Source organism: Nelumbo nucifera, chromosome 1 (genome assembly GCF_055504915.1).
Source record: "Nelumbo nucifera cultivar China Antique chromosome 1, China Antique-T2T, whole genome shotgun sequence".
NCBI classification, from domain to species: Eukaryota; Viridiplantae; Streptophyta; class Magnoliopsida; order Proteales; family Nelumbonaceae; genus Nelumbo; species Nelumbo nucifera.
Genome location: NC_142649.1, coordinates 192,402,442 through 192,424,459, shown reverse-complemented (window position 1 = coordinate 192,424,459; position 22,018 = coordinate 192,402,442). Strand labels below are relative to the sequence as shown.

Sequence of the window (22,018 nt, the reverse complement as noted above, 5' to 3'; positions counted from 1 at the left end):
GAGGGGGAGTATAGTATGCAATGTTTTAAAATGCAGAGGCATGATGTGAGGGGTTCCACTACCTAGAAGAGTGAGGTGTAGTTCAGAATGTAAGAGGCATAAGCCTCCCAAACACAAGGAAGCCTCCTTAAGAAGAGGAGAATGAGGAAGGAGGATCTCATTTTTCTTTCTTTTTCCTTCCCTTCCCTTTCTTTTTTTTTTTTTTTTTGATTGTTATTCCCTTCCCTTTCTTTTCCTTTCCTTTCCTCTCCTTTTTTCTTCCTTTTTCTTTTTTTCTGTTTTTAATATGAGGTATGTGTGAGGCATATAGCGCGTACACCTCTAGCACGCCTCATGAAAAAAGCACATGAGGCTTATGCCTCTTGCACCTGAGGCGCATGCCTCAGGGGTGTCAACGCCTCCAGCATACGCCTCAGGGCGTTTTGGGGGCGCCTCCAGGCGGATGCCTCTCACACCTTTTAAAACACTGATAGTGTGCAATTTGTAACATGTATTCCGAATGGGTTATTTTAGGAGAACAACTATATTCAGGGATTTTGATGTAATCATCACCATATCCATTATGTTTCACCATAAATCCTGTTTCACCATTTATATGGGTGGGGTCAGCTACATAAATCCTGTACCATTCCATTCTGTTCAGTGTCATATCCATCATTAAATTATGGGTGCTTTAATCATTCCTTACAGCTTCCACCCAAGTCCTTTCTCTTATCTTCCATCTTTTTGCTCTCTCTTCTCTCTTCTCACACCTTATTCATGACAAAAGATTATATAACCACAAGAGGAAGAGAATACCATCAGTACCATATTTTAATAATAACAGAAAATTTAAATACTTGAGAAGGAAAAGCAGTGGAACACCACTCTCCAAGAAACATGGAGCAGTAAGACATCCAAATATAACAGCCACTATCTGACAATCTAAGGAAAAGGCAAATGATATTTATAAGCTTTCCCCTAGGCCCAGCATTCCCCATTCCAATCTCTTGTAGTATCAACTATGCTGTTCATAGAGCTGAGTGTCAAACTGAACAAGTAGTTCAGATTGATGCTATGGCTTCTCTGATTTGAGCTTTCAATCGCCAAGGTGCTTGAGTTTATGATCATTTGGAGGTTTGAATCAATAGTTGTAGAGTTAGTTAGCATTTTATTTATGTTGCTGTTAGCATGTTAGTAGTGTTAGAAAGGTAGTTATTTCAGTTATGTTAGCTGCTGTTTATTTGTGTTAACAGTAGGGGCAACATTGTAAGTCTACTATGTTTTAAGTATTAATATAAATAGCAACTGAGTGGGCAGCAGTCATCAACTGACCCACACTCTTTTTCTGAAATCTCCTCTCTACGATTTCTCTCTTCTTCTTCTTCTCTCTCTCTCTTTCTCCTCTTTCTCTTCTATTTTCTGAACTTTCTCTCTTGTTGAATTCTCATCTACAGTAGGACTGATTACAGTCTCTACAACACAAGTTGGTATCAGAGCCAACATAGGGTTTCTCATGTAAGTCTAATCAGGTTTACTGCATGAGAACTTCCTAGGGTTACAAGTTTTAGCAAGAATAGTCCATCAGATGGTTCTTGGAATCACTGATTGAGTGCAGCAGCTTTTCATGAGGTTGTAGAGCCTTGGAAAGTGTTCGGTGATCAGGAAGAATCGAAGGGAAGGAAAGATTTTCAAGATTAGGGTTCAGACAAGGATTGGAAGTGGCAGCCAGCCTTTTTTGGGTAAGTCTCAGTTTCATTTTGACATCGACAGCCACCAGAAGTTGGTTAGAGTGATCTGGAAGGAGCGGCTGCTTTTCTCTTAATTTCTCTGGACTTTCTTTAGGGTTTTTTCAAACCTACAACCAGTTCTAGTTGGTTAAACCCCAACATCCTGTCTGTTATTGATTTCGGGGTAACAGTTAGATCTGTTTTACTATTCATATTGACTGATAATTACTTTTGGGACATTGTTAGATCTGTTTCAACATTTCTGGGTGTTTGCTAGACCTTTCTTCAGCAGTCTAAGTGGGCTGTTCCCAATTTCTGGGTGATAATTACCTCTATTTCAGCATAAAAGGGAGTTCTTTCGATAAATTCCCTGATAGAGATGACAGAAACTGAGTTAAAGACCCAAGGGGAAGGTATGTTGGGGGCTGGAAACATGACTGAAAATAATTTTCAGATTACCACTGTCAAATTTGATGGATCAAATTACTTAGAATAGGCTCAGTCAGCTATGATGGCTATTGGGAGAAGAGGAAAATTAGGCCATGTGATGTGGGATGTAAAGAAACCTGCCAAAGAAGACCCATTATATGCCAAATGGGTTCAGGAGAACTATTTGGTCATGACTTGGTTGTGTAATTCCATGCAGCCTCATATCAGCCGAAATTACTTGTGGGCCAAAACTGCTAAGGAAATTTGGGACATCATGAGAGAAACCTATTCCCAACCACTTAATGTTGCTAGGGCCTATGAGCTAAAGTGTGAAGTCAATAATCTTAAGTAGGAAGAGAAATCGGTCTCAGTTTACTTCTCTACTTTGAAATCCTTGTGGCATGAAATTGATCACCTAGAGACAATTAAGTGGGAAAGCCAAAAAGATGCACAGACATACAAAAAACAGGTTGAAACCAATAGAGTATTTGAATTCCTAGCTGGGCTGAATCCAGAATATGATATTGTGAGGCAAAACTTCTCACTAGGGAGAATGTGACCTTGTCTCAGGCCTATTCCTTAGTGCACAGTAAAGAAAGTAGGAGAAAGGTTACTCTACAATATCAGCCTATGGAATCAGCCCTAGCAGTAGTGAAACCAAAGTTTGGGGGGGTGACAAGGAAATAGATATGAAGAAAGAAGACGAGAGGGAAGTAATTTGTGATCATTGCAAGAAACCGAAGCACACAAGGGGTATTTGTTGGAAGCTATATCCACATCTAATTCCAGCAATGCTACGAAACAGAAAAGGGAATGCTAAGTGGCACTATGGCAATTACTACTGATGGTGTATCATCCTCGAGCACAAGAGCCACATCTCTAGACGCTTTAGTTGTTGTCCGAGCTGCTCTAACTCAGTTAGAAAGTGAAGTTGGCACTTCAGCCCCCTCATCTCAGTTACCTACTACAACATCAGCCACTTCCACTTTAGCATTCGCTCATTCAGGTACAAGAGCTTCATCATATCATGCTTCAGCCACATGTAACAATGAAGCTTGTTGGGTTATAGATTCAGGTGCATCTGACCATATGACTGGCTTATCCTCATTGTTTACTACTTATTGCTTATCTTCTAGCCGAGACAAAGAGTCTATTGTTGATTTCTCCCTTGTTCCCATCTCTGGCAAGGGAGACATTAGATTGTCTAATGCCATCTCCTTGTCCTCAGTTGTATACGTTCCTAAACTTAGCACTAACCTGCTTTCAGTTAGTAGCATTACTAAAAATCAAAACGGCTCAGTGACTTTCTTTACTGATCAGTGTGTTTTTCAAGATTTGGAGACAAGGAAGGTGATAAGGATTGGTCGTGAGACAAATGGAATCTACCAGCTTGTGGGCATTCAGATGGGGAAGATAAAGAAGTGGGGAGGTCATTAGTTTCTCAGTCTGTGAGTTAGGTCTTTGAAGAGTTTATTTCCCAGCTTGTTTGAGTCTAGTTTAAAATGTGAAAGTTGTGAACTTGTAAAGCATTGTAGAACAACCTATTCTTTGAGTAATAAAAGTAGTATTCCTTTTGAAATTGTGCATACTAATGTTTAGAGACCATGTCACAGATACTTTCTGCTATTTGTTGATGACTACACTCGTTTCTCATGGGTTTATCTTATGCGCTCTCGAGATGAGGTCCCTAACCTGACTCGGATTTTCTATCAGATGGTTTTTACCCAATTTGGGGTCAAAATCAAAGTATTCAGATCCGATAAACATATTCAGGACTTTGCAAAACCATTGGCTTAAGGGGGAGTGTAGAGTTAGGGCCTGTTGGTTTTCTCTTAACTCTTAGCTCTTAAGAGGAATCTTTTAACTTTAAGGGGAAAATGGTTGTTTGTTTCCTCTTATCTCTTATCTCTTAAAGTGCAATCATACTACTTTTTGTTTTCCAATGATACCCCCAAAAAGACAAACAAAAACTCTCATATATGGGGTCAAAGTGAATATTTGATAATTTTCAGAATTCAGGACAACATTCTCTGCAATCAGAGTTCTGAGGAGAGAAAAGTTCACTAATACCAATATACCTCTTAATGTAATTATTGCACTTTCAGATGTTAGACTTCTGAGCAAACGAACAGGCCCTTAGCTAGTAAGTTATTTATGTTGTTGTTACAATGTTAGTAGTGTTAGAAAGTTAGTTCTTTCAATTATGTTAGTTGTTGTTTATCTGTGTTAGCAGTAGGGGCAATATTGTAAGTCTACTATGTTTTAAGTATTAATATAAATAGCAACTGAGTGGGGCAGCAATCATCAACTGACCCACACTCTTTTTCTGAAATCTCCTCTCTACGATTTCTGTTCTCTCTCTTCTTCTCTCTTCTTTCTCTTCTATTTTCTGAACTTTCTCTTGTTGAATTCTCAACTACATTAGGACTGATTACAGTCTCTACAACACAAGTATAGTTAACCTTTATAACCATGCAATTTGGCCCACAATTATGAATTAGATGGTTATGCACTCCTGCTCTTAACTATAGTTCCTTTCTTTTTTAACATTGAGGCTAGTTCACTCACCTGTGGATGGACTCGAAGCCGTTCTCTGCATATCATGAACCAAGCTGGCCTTGATCCAGAAACAAATAAGCCTTGATAGCCCCCAACGTTCTTGAAAATGGTAATTCTTTGGCAGGTACTTAAGCCTGAAGTCTCCTCCCTTGTGTATGATTCAAGGGGCACTCGGACAAACCTCAAGTTTCTAAGTCTAGAAGTACTTATACTGCTCAAGCTAACAGAATTTTGCAGCGAAGTTGCTTCTTCAGTTTTCAGTGAATTCTCTGAACCTTCATATAGGAAAGCATGGTAACAGAAAACCGTCCCATCAGTCAATATTCCAAAAAGAAATGGACGAGTATGCTGCCCCAACCACCTTTGCATAGCTAACTCTACAACTTTCATGTTCAGCACATTTTCTTTCTTTACTTTCCCAGCCATTTCATCGGAGTTTTTGTTTCTAGATACATGAGGATCTTTGGATGGCTCCCCAATGACAGTATCAACAAGGTGAGTCTTTCCAGACACAAATTTATCCACAGAGAAAACACATTTGAAACTAGGCACCTCAAAAATTTCAAGAGTTCCACTTTCATAACAAACCAGACAGTATATATCACCCTGGTCAGACGGAGCTCCATCAGCTCCATCAATGGCTTCACCAATGCCAGTAGAAAGCCATGCATCTGTACTTGTCTTACGAAGCCAAGGCTCAGGACCTTTATCATGATAAAGTGTACAGGCAGATATTGACTCCTTTAAGCTTTCAAATACAGCAGGAACAGTAACAGAAACCGTGCAAGTGGAAGGATCTGTAAAACAAAGTTCAAATGAGCTTACATGGCAGAACTTCACAAAAATTGGTAGAACCATAAAAAGAGCAATGGGAAGTTCAATACCTACAGAATCCCAGTATGTATGGTTGTATAAAATTCTGAGTCATTGGACAAATATCAGCTAACAAGAGTTCATGTCATACGTCATAGTATTTCAATTCAGTGGATATTTTCCATAAAAGTTAGCTGTGACAATTGCAAGTCCATATTTTTACTAAAAAAATGAAATAGATCCTGATGAATTGAAGATTGCCTTTTATATTTCTAATGCAGAAATCCCAGCACTTATTCTAAACATGCATCCTTTTTCTTAATAGTAATGAAAAACTTCATTAATTTTAAATGTAAAGATGTAGAAAAGAACCTTAGACCAAAAGAGAATATTACAATATACCACACTCTATGCCCAAAACTATGTGCCAACTATAAAATAAATCCCTATAGCTTAAAGAAAGTATTAACTGCTGACATCAATATATAACTGTACCAAACACTACTTGAAACCATGAATATTATTTATTTTTTTGTTCTTTCAAGACAACCAAATAAACATGGAAGAGAGACCATAATAACTCCTATAAAAATGTGATAGACGGAGGAAAAAGTGAAATAGATATTCTTTGATGACTCCTCTAGTTTGCACATACATACATATAGCAAGCATCTTGTCAAGAAGTACAAACTGCATAAAAAACCTCAGCATGGGGAGGGATAAAACTGTCACAAATCAACTGTCCCTCCCCAGACCCCGCATTGGCAGAATCCTTATCCAATTAAATTCAATTTAAACATATATTCTTATATATACCCTTCTCTGTGGATACGCAGGGATAAGGCTGCATATATCTCTCCCTCCCCAGACCCCAAATTGGCAGAAGCCTCGTGCACTGTGCTGCCTTACTAAAGAGTCATAGGTTCAAGTTTCATAAGTGTTATTTGCGATTCAAATTGTTCATGACATATTAGTTCAGCCTATAAATAATATATAATAGTTTGATTTTTGACCATTTTAGTTAAATATATTAAAGCTATTCAATATCCTATTGGAATGCAAATCTAATATAAATCCAATGGATAAGATTTCATTTGAATCCAAATACTAATGAATCAAATATAGATTTAGGTATATTTGGTTAAATCTGAATCGTTTGCAGCCCTAACTTTTACATAACCAACTTACCAGAAATTTCTTTCTCAAGAATAAAGAGCCATTACCCAATGTTGCTCCAACTATATGGGTCTTGGGAGGGGTGGACTAGATATTGACCTAACTAACTTTTAGCATTTTGAATTAAAAGCCATTTTATATGTAATGGCAAAACCCTAGGTCCCAACTTCCAAAAATTCTCTAGTCAAGACTGGTACGGGATCCTGAAGTACCAAAGTAACTTGCTCTGAGAAAAATTGATATAATTATAACCCTGGCAACTTAAGAGGATAGCCTGTACATCCAAGAACGGAGAGAGTTGAGAGTACCAGAACTACAGAACATAGTCTCCCAAAATCTGATTTCAGACACAGGCCAACCTTGAATTAAGTTATAGTAACATGGTCTTCATGGATTTTTTATTTTCATCAGTAACTGGAAAAAATTTTATTGATTGATTTGATGTAAAAGAACACTTTTACATTGAAGTGCCTCAACATCTGTTTAATTGGCCTAGCCCCTGGCCACCCCTCTATTTTTACATACTCCCACTTTAGACAATCAAACCCCAGTGACTTGGCTATAGTTGCTCCTTGTTTTGCTAAACCATTTGCAACTTCCAAATTTCTAATTTTTCTCATAAAAAGCTTCCAAATTTCTAATTTGTCTCCTAGCAACCTCACAACTGTATGAAAGTCCTCTTCCACCAACAGAAATCTGGAATCAAAGTTTGCAGCCAACATCAAATCTTGTAGTACTGCCAATAATTATACCCTGGTTCAATCCCCAAACCCAAAGGTGCAGAATACAAGGCAATTATCTCCCCTATGATGTTTCTAAAAACCCTCCAATGCTTAAGTTGCCTGCATTCCCCAAACTCCACCATCACGGTTTAGATTGAGAAATTAGGAATACGAGGATAGCATGGAGAGGAGGAAACATTCCTACTCATAGCAGAATATGCCACCTTCTTCCAATTTCTTACAATACCATCCATAATAAAAAGAGCAAAAGTATCAGTAGCCTCCACCAAATGTGCAACATTGATGAGTTTCAACTAGAGCTTCCTTTGAGATTTCTCTTTGAAAATTCAAGCAACTCTCTTCACAAATACTCTACAATACAACTGCCCTCATTCATCTCATAAAATTTTACCTTCTCTGGAGAAGGGAATAAACAAGAGCTAACTAAGTTTTGCATTTTCATGGTAAAAAAAGAAATTTACCAATCAAACAAATTACAAAAATTGGATAAGGTAATTAAATAGCGCCCAACCCAAGAAGAGACATGCATCAAAACATTGTAAGGACAGCAGAGTCAATTACAATGTGTTTCCAATCACAAATTTAAGATTACCCAAAAAGAGTCCCCAAAGCTTTCTCTTTGAACATCAGAAAATTCTGGCAGCACCATTATCAATCAAGAATCATGTTTCCAACCATAGAGCAAAGTCTTTCTTGATTTTTTTCATATTTTCTGAAGATATGCACTTGCACCCCTATAGAGAGAAGAAAACCTCTCAAATGCTAACTGCAAATAACAAGAGATTAGTAGGTGGAACATAGATTACAACTTGCTCTACAAATGAAAAACATGATAGAAGAGCTTATTTCGGATGGAGAACCATGAGAGATGGCAGAAAAAAGAAATGAGGCAGAAGAATAAAAAACGAGAAAGGTGATTCTGCTATTGGGGAAGAAAGATCAAGGAACCCCCCCCCCCCCAATGATTCAGTGGGAGAAAGTGCAGCAGACATCTCAAAATGCTTAAGACCTCTCTCCTTAGCCCCAGATCCCAAGCTAGACCATGTATCAAAAAGGAAAACACACTGGAAACAATAGATCCTTTGAGGAAGAAACCTAAAAGACAAATACTCCCACCATAAAACTCTACAAAAGCTTGGTTCTTATAGCACAAACACCATACCTTACATGATTCAGCAATATAGGAAGGAGAAAAAAAGACTACTTTCCAAGGATAAGCTAAGGAAGTTCTTGCATTTAATCTTGCATCCCAACAACTGGCCAACAAACCATGGATCCTCTTAACCAAGGCCACATTTCTTTGAATCCAAAGGCAAACTCCAAAGCCATTTGCCTAATAGAGAAGAATTACTCTTTAGAAGCTATGTACAGAAACCAAGTCTCACTATTGTTCTCTATCAAGAACCATATCTTCTAAACCTTAAATCCACCAAGATTTCAGGCCAACAAACCCACTTGCAATTTAGAAAATGGACGCTCCACTTAATACCTGCAAAATTTAAATGAGGTATAATAGATGGGGATTCCAATCAAAGCATGCTCAGGAAGGGCGATCGACTATCAAAAGATAAAATAAGACTATTTTAGTATCAAATTTTCTTCTTCTTCCTTTATACATTAAAACTTGCCCATAAAGAAGGGACATTCCAAGCAAGTGACGATGTTTTTTAGGGCTGAAACTTACCCCCTGAAACAGAAAGTATAAAAGGAGCACATATGGCCCTTTTGCACTCTCAACCATCTTGTCATGTGGAAGAGTCCTGGGTAAATTTTGTAGCTGATTCTACTAAATGAATACCATCTAAGATATATAGATAAAATTCCGTAGTCTCCTTTTTGCTAACACCATCTAAGTTCACTAATATATAAAATAGGAAATAACAAAAAATATTTTAAGCATCAATAACTTGTAATCAAAAGTTAAGTAAACAAGACAATATATCAATGTTTCAAATACTTTAACCCACATGTTGGAAAAGCAACATGCCTACTAAAAATAATATGTCCAAGATTATATCACACAATACCTCCAATGAGAAGCTGAATACTCCCATCACTCATTCTTAGTAACACATATGGATCAGCTATAGAAGCAGATGAAACAGTTAGATTATCAGAGCCAGAACTTGATCCAGGATTAGGAGATCCTAAACTTATATCTTGTGTCATGTAAGAACCATCAAGGACCCGAGCACCACGTGCAAAAATCTGGACAACCCGACGCCTGGAAAAAGTAAAGTCATAAGGTCTTATACTTGTATCATCTCTCAATAAAAATCTTCAATTTCCACATTCTTAAGGAAACTTTTCGCAATCACACTAGAGAAAAATTCAATAAATCAACAGAAAAATTAAAAAAAAAAAAAAAAAAAACTTTAAAATCAGATCACTAGACATCACCCACTGATAAATATAAGGCTGTAAGATCAAGATAAAGAGAGCAAGGGAAGAAGAGAAGAAAGATTGATAGGCTCCAAAACACCAGTTTCAAGGAAGTTTTAGGTTCAAGGAATGTCACAACCCAAAAGGTTGATGACCAAGGCTGTCACCACCCAAAAACAAACAAACCAACCAACCGCAGAAGAATGCTGTATAGCGGTCTAGTGTCTAACAGATCAAGAAAATCTCCAAAAAGCATACAAGTTACACCTAGACCTGTTCGTGGGCAGCCTGTTGGGCTCAGCTTTACACTACTTCAGCCTCGGGCTTCAGACCAGGCCCACTCAAATTTTGGGTAGGATCAAGAGAAGAGAGAGAGCAAGGGAGAGAAGAGAAGACAAATTTGAAAGGCTACAAAAGATGGGTGGCAGCGTTCACTTATTATTTATTTTAAGGTGACATCATAACAACTTAAAGAGAACAAAAAGACATATATGCCCCTGCAGCAGTATAATACATGTTTCAGCCTACATTTTAACAAAAAAGATTAGGGGCAACATCTGAACAGCTGTGAAGCCTAAACTTTTCTGTCTAAAAATCAGAAGAAAAGAGAGCAAGGGAGGGAAGAGAAGAAATATTAGAGAATAAAAACCTATTCAGGAACCTCACCTAACAGCTTAAGCTTTTAGGTTGAATGGTTCATTGAGAAGAAAGAGTTAAAAGGCTCCAAAAGGATAGGCTGGTGGTGCCCACTTCATTATTTATAGTAGTGAGACATCATAACAACCTAAAAGAATAAAAAGACATATATGCCCCTGCAGCATTATAGTACATGTTTCAGCCCATAATTTAACAATACTGTGAGAATTTGAGAGAAAAAATGAATTGATTGTATTGTCTTGGAAGGAGCATATACACAGCTTTATATGGAATTACAGACCTAACTTATAGGGCGACAAAATAGGAAACTAACTTTTCCTAGAAAACTAATTTCTATATCAGTGGGATTCTCCAATTAATATCCCATCATTCTAGGATATCCCATGATTCTAGGAAACTAACTTATGTATGTTTCCTAAACTGATGGACCTAAAATTATGAAGAATCAATCAGAGAGTCAATCTTCTACTTTCCAACACTCCCCCTCAAGCTGGTGAATATGCATCTTTCATTCCCAGCTTGGAGATAAGTCCTTGGAATGCCACACTGCAAAGCCCTTTTGTCAGCACATCTGCCAGTTGACCATTCGTTGAGACGTATGGAGTGCAAATGAATCCGCTATCAAGATTTTCCTTTATGAAATGCCTATTTATCTCAATGTGCTTTGTCCTGTCATGTTGGACGGGATTGTGAGCAATGTTAATAACTGACTTGTTGTCGCAAAATAATCTCATTGGACCTTCCAATCTAATCTTTAGGTCTTCCAAAATTATCTTGGGCCATAGTATTTCACATACTCCTTGAGCCATTGCCCTGAATTCTGCCTCCGCACTTGATCTAGCTACCACATTTTGCTTCTTACTCCTCCATGTCACAAGATTTCCTCCAAGGAACGTACAGTAACCTGTAGTGCATCGCCTATCCACGAGAGAGCCTGCATAATCTGCATCGGTGTATGCCTCTAGGGCTAATCCAGTATTTCTTTTAAACAAGATTCCTTTGCCAAGATTAGCCTTTAGGTAATGTAATATCCTATAGACCGCCTGTAGGTGAACCTCTTTCGGGTTGTGCATAAACTGGCTAACCACACTCACAGCATATGCTATGTGTGGCCTTGTGTGGGCAAGATATATAAGTTTTCCTACTAATCTTTGGTACATTTCCCTATTCACGGCTGGATCTTCATTTGCTTCTCCCAATTTGTGATTTGGCTCAATCAGTGTGGAGGATGGTTTGCATGCTAACTTTCCTGTCTCTCTTAAAAGATCTGTTACATATTTCTGTTGTGAGATAAAGATGCCTTCTCTGGAATGAGCTACTTCAATCCCTAGAAAATACTTCAATCTCCCAAGTTCTTTTATTTCGAATTCTCTGACTAGGCATCTTCTCAAGGCTTCCTTCTCCTTTTCATCATTTCCTGTCACAATTATGTCATCGACATATACCAGAAGAGCCATGACTCCCCCTGCATCCGAATGCTTTATAAAGAGTGTATGATCTCCCTGACTTTGTTTGTATCCGATGGCAAGCATAACTTTAGTAAATCTTCCAAACCACACCCTAGGTGATTGCTTGAGACCAGATAGTGCTTTCTTCTCTAAATTACCGGGAAGAAAAGCATTCTTTACATCAAATTGCTCCAAGTACCAGTCGAAGTTAGCTGCTAGTGACAACAAAATTCTTACCGTATTCATCTTAGCCACTGGAGCAAATGTCTCCTGATAGTCAACACCATAGGTTTGTGTATATCCCTTTGCCACAAGTCTTGCCTTGTATCTTTCTAGAGAGCCATCTGACTTGTACTTTACTATGAAAACCCACTTGCAGCCCATGGGTTTCTTTCCTGGTGGTAGGTCAACAATTTCCCATGTTTGATTCTTATCTAGAACCTGCATCTCTTCTCTCATAGCATCTTTCCATTTCTCATCAGATAATGCCTCAGATAAAGTAATAGGAATATGAATGGTGTTTAGACTAACTAGGAAACTCCTATGTGATGGTGAGAATTTTTTAAAGAACACAAAATTTGCTAAGGGATATAAGGGACGTTTAGTGCATTCTCTTGTGCCTTTCCTAAGGGCAATAGGAAGATCTTGGTCAGATGCTAATTCAGAAGAAATTTCTGGAACTGTATTTACCTCATTCTCAGGATTAGGAGTTGAATCTTGAACCTGCACAAGATTAGGATCCTGGTCTCTTCTTCTTGAATATACCTGCAATCTCATAGAGTCACAAAGTTCATCATTCTCTATCATGGGTCTGGTATGAATGGGTGAAGAAGTTGGTTTGGTTTGAGGTGGTTCGATAGGTGCAGATATGGATTGAACTGGTATAGGTGCTGAGTTTGGTTGTTGAGAAACTGTAGGTAGACCAAGCAGGAACAAATCTCTGTCCTTATCTTCAATGAATGACAAGGACTCCCCCTGAAGATAAGGTTGAGTAAAATATGGTGTTTTTTCGTCAAAAGTGACATCAATAGAGACAAAGAATTTTTTGGTAGGTGGGTGGTAACACTTATAACCCTTTTGGGTGGACGAATAACCCACAAAAATACACTTGACGGCTCTTGGATCTAACTTCCCTCTATTATGGCTATGGACATGGACAAAAGCAGTGCATCCAAAGATTCTTGGGGTGAGATTATTTGTTGTACGTAGATCGGGATAAAATTGAGAAAGTGTTTCCATTGGTGTTTTAAATCCCAGCACCCTCGAAGGTAATCGATTTATAATGTATGCGGCTGTAAGCACAACTTCCCCCCAATAGGTTTTTGGAACATGCTGGTGGAAAAGTAAGGCTCGGGTTGCAGCTAGTAGATGACCATTCTTCCCTTCTGCTACTCCATTTTGTTGTGGAGTATTAATGCAAGAGGATTCATGGATAATCCCTTCTTTTTGAAAATATGGGGATAAAGTTTGGTTGAAATAATCCCGTGCATTATCCGATCTAAATCTTTTGATTCTGACCCCAAACTGATTTTGAATCAAGTTATGGAAATTTGGGAGTACAGTACTTACATCTGATTTAGATTTAAGAAGAAAGATCCAAGAGACCCTAGTGCAATCAACAATAAAAGAGACGAACCATCATGAGCTAGACACATTTGGAACTGTGGAGGGTTCCCATATATCACTATGGATCAAAAAGAATGGGACTGAACTTCTCTTGTTATTGATTGGAAAGGGCACACGCTTGTGTTTTGCAAATTCACACACATCACAATGAAAATATTCAACACTCAATCCGTTAAACAAGGAGGGAAACATAGTTTTCAGAATTCCAAAATATGGATGTCCTAGTCTAAAGTGATGAAGCCAAATGGTGTCTTTGTTGGATGATGAAAGGAATGACAGAGATAACTTATCCTGGACAATATTTGATTTGCATGATTCTTCAAGATAGTGGAGTCAATTCTTCTCCTTAGCAAGTCCAATCCTCTTCCCCGAATCCCGGTCCTGAAATATACAGTAAGAAGGATAGAAAAGCACATTACAGTTCATGTCATGGGTGAGTTTTTGGATGGATACAAGGTTAGTGGACAATTTGGGAACATGAAGGACATTTTTTAGTGTAAGTGATGGATTAATATGGATATCCCCAAGGCCAGCTACGGTAGTAAGGGAACTGTCTGCAATGGCTATTTTTCGATTGCTTGGGCAGGGGGTATTAGTGCTAAAATGCAGTGAGGAGTGAGTCATGTGATCTGTGGCTCTTGAGTCAATAACCCATAAATCCCTAATAGGTTCATTTGAGACATTTAGTCCATGAGGAATAGAAAACTTACCTGAGATTGCAAGAGAGCTTGCACCACTAGGTTTCTCCAACGATCCCAGAAGCCCCCTTAACTTTTCGATCTCCTCCTTATTGAACTCGGTCTTGTCTAGAGGCTTTTCTTGGCTCGGCTGATTCGTGGTGAAGTTAGCTTGATTTTGACTCTTTTGTTGTCCTCCTCGGTAGCCCCATTCCTTGTTCGATGGTTTACCATTCAGCTTCCAACACTTCTCTTTGATGTGCCTTGGTTTCTTGCAATAGGTACACCAAAGAGACTCCTTGTTGTCCCGTGTAGAGGACAAATTTGTCTTCATTCCTTCCAGTATTTTCGGTTGTTCCATCCTTGTAGCCATGGCTGAACCTTCTAGTACTTGGGGTTCAAGCATAACCCCCCTACGGCTTTCTTCAACACGAATCAGTAAATTAGTCTCATTTAGAGATGGTACCTCTTCTTTGCCGAGAATCTGGACCCTAACATGATCAAATTCTGCGTTGAGTCCTGCAAGAAAGTCATAAATACGATCTTTTTCGATAAAACTCTTTAGGATTGCTGCATCCGCTGCACAATTAGTCTCAATGCACCGATAATGATCGAGTTCTTGCCACAGGTTCTGCAGTAAATTTGCATACTCGGCAACTGTCTTGCTGCCTTGTTTAGTTGCTCCAGTCTTGACTTTAATTTCGTACACTTGGGCTGCATCACATGCCTTTGAATATGTTTGTCGGACGGCATTCCAGATCTCTTTAGCTGTGGATAAAAACATACACGTGTCGCTGATTTCAGGGTTCATTGAATTCCATAACCATGACATGATCATGGAGTCAGCTTCGTCCCATGCATCAAATCTTGGATCTCCTTCCTTCGGTCCCGTCCCTAAGAGATGGCTAAGCTTTCCATTTCCCTTTAAATATGTTCGAACAAACTGAGACCACTTCAAATAATTTTTCCCGTTCAACCTATATGTTGTCTGAATGTTTTGTAGGTCACAGATACTTGATGGAAGGAAACTTCTTCTGATTGTGCAGTGGTATTTGATACGGTGGCTTCTGACATATTGGGCGAGCTTCAAGAAAGAGAGAAAAACAAACAATGAAAGTCTGAAAAATTTAGTAAGGGTTGGCGATGAAGGCCTAAAGAATCTTTCAGTCAATGTCCAAAAAAGGTAACTATAATGCTCCGCCAAACTGAAGAGTGGATCGAAACCTCTCAAAATCAAAACTGATCCAAACCAAACCAAAGGGATTCAGTAAATCTGCTCTGGGCAACACCAGAAGATTTCAGACTGATCTGTCTCTACAAAGAGATCCAAGAAAAAGGATGAATCCGATGGTGCAGCAGTCCAGAAGAAGAAAAAAATGTAGAGTTCAGATCTGTAGCCAATCCCGAAGAAGAATCAAGGACACTCAAGAACCTCCCAAATACTGTTAGAGAGTTCTTGAACCAGCAGCAGCAGAGATGACCGAAGAGATACTATGTGTAGATTAGGTCGTGACCAGCTCTGATACCATGTGAGAATTTGAGAAAAAAAATGAATTGATTGTATTGTCTTGGAAGGAGCATATACACAGCTTTATATAGAATTACAAAGCTAACTTACAGGGCAACAAAATAGGAAACTAACTTTTCCTAGAAAACTAATTTCTATATCAATGGGATTCTCCAATTAATATCCCATCATTCTAGGATATCCCATGATTCTAGGAAACTAACTTATGTATGTTTCCTAAAATGAAGGACCTAAAATTATGGAGAATCAATCAGAGAGTCAATCTTCTACTTTCCAACAAATACGAATTAGGTGCACCATCTGAAGAGCTGTGAAAACCTAAACTTTTCTGTCAAGGAACCAAGACCCAGAATTTAAAGAGGGCATAGGGGCTAAAAGCAGGAGATAAAGCCTGTGGAAATATCACCATATCAGAAATTTTACGCTTTAGCATCAGAAATTATGATAGCTGACAGAGAATTGCATCAAGGATTGCAAAGCCTCTAAAAGCTAGACTGAAACTCATATCATTCAATTTAAATTAGTTGGAACTGATTGACTGCACAGTATGCCTTCAGGAGGCAACCAAGGATTGCAAAGCCTCTAAATCTGGCAAGATTTAAGAATCTGAAAGAGAGACTGCAGGAAGTGGCAATCAAAAAGGCAAAGCACTCATATGCCTTCAAGTGCTTCAACGCAGCCTTCCCAATTTTACAGACCAAAGCTTTGCGGGTATGATGAAGCCAGCCAAGAGTCGTTAGGAAGAGGAAGAAGACGATGAGGAGTTTGTTTAGAAGAGACAGGCTTCTTCCCAGAAAGGGTTGGGAAGAAGAGCGAATAGAAAGAAAATGATAGAAGAATGGCTTTATTCAAACTGTTCTTGTTCTGCTCTACCAGTGTTTTAGGCACGCACCTTTTTAAGCAAGGTGAAAAAATAAAAAAAGGCTAAAAAAGTAAAAAAAATTCAAAAAATGCAAAAAAAATTCAAAAAGGTGTGCGCCTTTTGAAAGGGCTGACCTAGGACCTGGGCGAGGCGCCTACCCTGAAATGTGCCTCGCCTGTGCACCTAGGCGCGCCTTTTAAATCATTGTGCCCTAATCAAATGTTCATTCATTTTTGGGAAAATTTCTTAAACTACCCTTACTGTTTAGCTAATTGATTAACTCTACCCTTACTGTTTAACTATTGTCTTAGAGTACCCCCCAAGTTTTCTGACAATTGACTAGCTCTACCCCTGCCATTAGCATTCGTTAATGTTCCGGCAAAATCCGTACACATGTGACATCACGTGATGTATAATTTTTTAAAACCCAATATTACCCTCCACCCCTCTTCTATAAGCCGGGTAAGAATCACCGCCCGTGAGCATCCTATTATGACCACTTCCAGCAAGTTGCAAATGCAATCATCACATCTCTAGCAGCTCCAAGCTGGGATAGTATGTTTCCAATGACTTCCACAGGAAGATTCTCTATAATCAAAAATAGTAACCACATGAAATTTGTGAAATGATATGCTCTTTCAAGTTCACAAGCAAGCATGGTTTTCCGATGAACGCAAAGTGGCATTGTGGTCGTGGAATCATTAACTGGGCCTGTACCGGCCTCCTCTATCTTGTTCCCAGCTCAAGTTATCCAAGTCATGATCACCATAGTAATGAGAAATCCCCTTTCCTCATTTTAAAAATCCATCCTGAAAGATACCATCGATGGGATTGAAGACAAAACAAATGTGTGTCTGAATCGAGAATCCAATCATAAGATTGAATAGCGGAAAGCTCATCTTCATCCATCTACACAATTGTACACTGATCCAAACAGAGAGTTGCATGCAAAATGTAGTGTCGAAGTAGCAAATTTGATAAAATGAGAATGCAAAACGTATCATACAGAGATTACACCAAGATTTGTCCATATGTGATCTCTGAGTGGTGATTAGTCGACCACCTCTTTACCCAAACAGCTTTTTTCCAAGCGTGCTTAGGATCCAAACCCAATCTGGTGGTCAGTCAAATGGCTGAAGACGAAGTGGGGTGGTCCATGTGAGAGCCGATCAGAGCAGGGGATGAAAAGACCTCAGCATCTGTGGATGCATTCCTAAAATACCCTTCTAAGTCCACTCCATTGCTGAGGTTGGTGACTAAAGAAGAACCTATTGTTGTTGCGGAAGTGGCAGAGGTGTCGAAAGTTGCAGCAGCAGCAGAGATTTAGTTTGAACTACAAAAAACAGGGGAACCAGTGGAGGAGAACCAAGTTGTTTCTTCTCCGTCAGTGGCTAACCTCGACCTCCCCTGTCTGTCGATTCAACTTTCTCCCTCCTCTCAACTTCCACTATGCCTGATGATTCAAGTAGAACCATTGAAGGCGGTGTGGGAATAGAGTATCTAATCAAATGGAAAGATAGACATACCCCTGTAATCGCCAAAACCATAGCTAACATCTCTCTTGAAGGACTATAACTCGAGAAAATGGATGTCGCTAATACATCCACGAGCTGCCGACACAGAGCAGGTCTCTAAGCTCCAGAAGTCCCTTTGGCCTTCTCAAACTGGGTGGAGGCACAAACACAACTGGGATATCTCTCTAACGCATTGGACTGGAGTAGACTCTTCTCGAAGTTTGCCTCTCACAGTTTTTTTCTTTAACTTAAGGGCAAAAGGGACATTTCATCCTTTTTGTTACGATTTAACGATAATGGAAATTGTCAAAAACAGTAGGGGTACTCTAAGACAATAGTTAAACAGTAAGGGTAGACTTAGTCAATGAGCTAAATGGTAAGGGTAGTTTAAGAAATTTGCCCTTCATTTTTACTAATAAATCTCATGACTCTTGTATCATCCCCAACACTCCAGCAGAAAAGAACCATTTATCTCACTCACAAAGCAAATCCTTCCTAATAAAGAACAAAAAAAGGTCAAGCCCACAAGGAAAAAGCATGATATATGTAAGTTGTTGTATCTATAATAAGCAGATAAATAGACAAGACAAAAACAAAAAGAACAAAGAAGGGAATAGTAAGTGTTTCCCACATTTAACATGAATTCCCATCAATAATGATCTAATCTAAAAATGAGCAAACTTTGTTGAATGCATAGACACATCCAAGGAACATAAAGGAGACAAATTAGCAGCAAACAGTCAATAGAGCACATCTCCAACGAAGTTATAAATTGAAGGTAAAAATACAAAACTTCATTACTTACGCCCGAAGTGGGGTGCAAAATTCTTAAAATTTTCAAAAAAAAATGCTAAAAATAAAAAACATCAAAAATAGTATTAAAAAATGCATACTTAATTTACAAATTAAATGTTTGAAAAAGCCTACCAGCTCAAATTAAAATAAATAAACATAGCATATAAAACACATTCAAGCACTCAACCATTCAAGCATGCAAAACTTTCAATTTCTTTATTTCTTTCCAATTACATTACCCTAATTCTACAAGCCACTCTGTACTGAGCCCCTTGAGGCAAGCCCAAACATGTCTATGCTAGGGTCTTGAATTCTTAATTCATACATTAAAGATTGGTTTTTTATTTCAATTATAGTTAATTAACTTTAAAAATATGTCTTGAATTTAAAAAAAAAAATGAATGAATAACATTAGTAAAATGCAAGGGTTCTTGGAGCACTGGCAAGCCCCAGACAAGCCATCATTCTTTAAGAAAGGTAAAAAGCACAAATTTTAACCAAGGTGTGCACCTAGGCTTAGGAGCAAGGTGCATGCCTTTTTAAAGGTGCTGCTCCTAGGCCTAGGCGAGGTGCAGGCCTTGAAATGTACCTCACATGTGTGCCTAGAAACCCCTTTTAAATCACTGCTCCAAATCTAGACTAACACCATTACACTGTTTCTTTTTCATTAAGATCATAAATTTTGTATACCAATAAGTAATTTAATGGATATTAAGGGTTCTAAAAGACCCAAGGGCAGCCCAAAGGATGTCCATTCAAGTATAATAAAATATTTTAAGACCAACCATTTTACGGAGGACATTACCCATGAAAGGGCAGAAAAATGAAGTGGATCAGATCTGAGCTCAAAAAATTGGGATAAGGTTATGTGATGCCAAGTTAAATTTACATGTGTACTGTGCAAATTAAACAAGACAATTAAGCACATTTTGAGACATGTATGGATCCAGGAAGCACAACCAAGACATCAAAAAGGAGATATAGTCTAAAGGACATAATAATTGAGGTTTGTAAGCAGCAATATAAACTTCTAGTTAGTTCTATCAAACAAATGATGCTTAGAAGATGCAAAGAAGTGAACCCAAAATAAATTATTTTTTAAAACAAGAAAGCATACATTAGTATATATACATTACCTTCCAAACAAATTTCCAGCAGTAACAGTACTTCCCAGGACATAATACTCAACAGTTTCTGTAACTTCTCCTAGAAGATCAGCAGTCTCAAGCACCTGCACAGAGGAGAAAAGGCAATAGTAAGGCTGAGCAAAAGAGAAGCGCTTTCACAACCAACCCAAAATCCAAATCTTAGCAGCAGCAGGCAAAGTCTGCCACCTTCCATTCCTGTTTTCCAGAGTGATAACAGAAATAGTACCTCTGTTGATAATTAATAAAAGAGTAAATAATGTACAGCCAGGCAAAGTTTGGCACCATCAGCAGAAAATAACGTGATATGAAATTTAGTGCATCCAGCACCCAACAGTTTAGGTTCAGTATGTGCTTGGCTCAACCAGAAGCCAGCCCAAATAAAAGAAATAGAACTACCAAACTCAACCTTATAGGCAGCAACCCTTTCCAACCGAACCTGTGAAGGGTTCACCTATTCTTGGTGAAGGTTATATTTACAAAATTTCAATGTCGCTATGTCACAAGTTCCCAATCCCAACAAGTATAGCCAAAATAATTGAAAAGTGAATGAGAAACTTCCTGTGGCAGGAAGGATAATTTCAAGTTCCACCTAGTCAAGTGGAGTAAGATATGCAGCTCAAGGAAAGCAGGGGTCTAGGGGTGAGGAGAATTAGAAAATTCAGCGTGGCTTGTTCGGGTAAGTGGTATTGGAGATGGAACAAACCCACCAGTTTATGGAGAAGAACCATTTTGGGAAAATATGGTTCAAGAAATCTGAATTGGGGCCTGGGAGAGGCCAACATATGGGTGGTGTGCAGTATGGAGGGTATACAGAAATCAACAAGGGACTTCAGAAAGCAAATCAAGTTTGTAGTGGGAGATGGAACAAAGATAAAATTCTGGCAGGACACCTGGTGTGGAATCAACCTTTCAAAGAGATGTTCCAACCCTTTTCCAGATTGCACAGAACAAGGAGTGCATGATCTCAGAGTAAAGCTATGAGAGTAATTAGGGACAGTCAGCAAGCAACAATGGTTCTATTTTTAGGCCCAATAGGAGTAGATAACTCACTCTGAGCTGAATTCTTAGCCCTGCTGCAAGGTTTAAAACATGCTAACAGTTGAACATAAGGCAAGTGGAGGTGGAAAGGAATTCCATGTTGGTGTTGGGGTGGCTCAACAGTAACAGTCAAGGGATTGGAAAGTTCGGGCAGGTTATGAGAGAAATCAAGGCTTTGGCAACAGAAATTGAGGCTTCTTTCACATGGATTAGCTGATCAATCTCATAACTTTATTCTGTTACTGATCAAAAAAAGGAGTACATGATCTTAGATGTCTTTTCCCGTGACAGGGATGTAGGCAAATAATGCCCCATTTTAAAATGAACATCAATGATTGAGATAGAGCAGTGAATGGAGAGGGTGTAACAACCAAGCAGAAGTGTAATGTGTAGAGATGCCACAGAGGAGGTAGGTCATTTATTTATTCATTGCAAGTTTGCAAGGGTGCTGCAGAGTGTGGGCAACAACATTGGGACATTTTGAGGCACAGCTTGCTTTCCAAAAGTCTTTGATAGGTTTGTCCAAACAGGGAAGATCACATGGGAAATGGTGCCAGGAGCAGTGACTCGGTCAATAAGGACAGAAATGAAGGGATTAGGGGAAGGATTTACTCATAGATAGCAGTACATAAGCAATTCAAGGATACATCAGCTCTTATTTTTATCATAGTAATAATCTCTTTGTAATCAGACATACAGAATAGTCAGTGTGCCAACTGCCAAGAGGATGTTGGTCCCTGCACAATATCTTATTGAACAGGGTTTTCTATATGTTTTTTTCAGATTAATACAATAACTTACCTTCAATTAAAAAATATAGTCTTCTTCTAACAAGAGATATTATTTCAACAAGAGAAAACTATGATGTCAATGCTAGAAATGGAGGGTAGGGTGATCACCCAACGGGAGGTTAT

The 22,018-nt window shown here is 38.6% G+C and overlaps 1 protein-coding gene across 1 annotated transcript in view; it reads right to left on the bottom strand.

Moving 5' to 3' along the window:
- The window catches only part of CPSF160 (cleavage and polyadenylation specificity factor 160), a 98,990-nt gene that overhangs the window by 30,762 nt on the left and 46,210 nt on the right, over positions 1 to 22,018 (bottom strand). The window contains exons 15-17 of the mRNA XM_010279097.3: positions 20,055 to 20,149; positions 9,457 to 9,653; positions 4,707 to 5,494 (exon numbers count right to left, since the gene is read on the bottom strand). Coding sequence (XP_010277399.1) covers positions 4,707 to 5,494; positions 9,457 to 9,653; positions 20,055 to 20,149 — 1,080 coding nt within the window. The remainder of the gene's footprint in view (positions 1 to 4,706; positions 5,495 to 9,456; positions 9,654 to 20,054; positions 20,150 to 22,018) is intronic.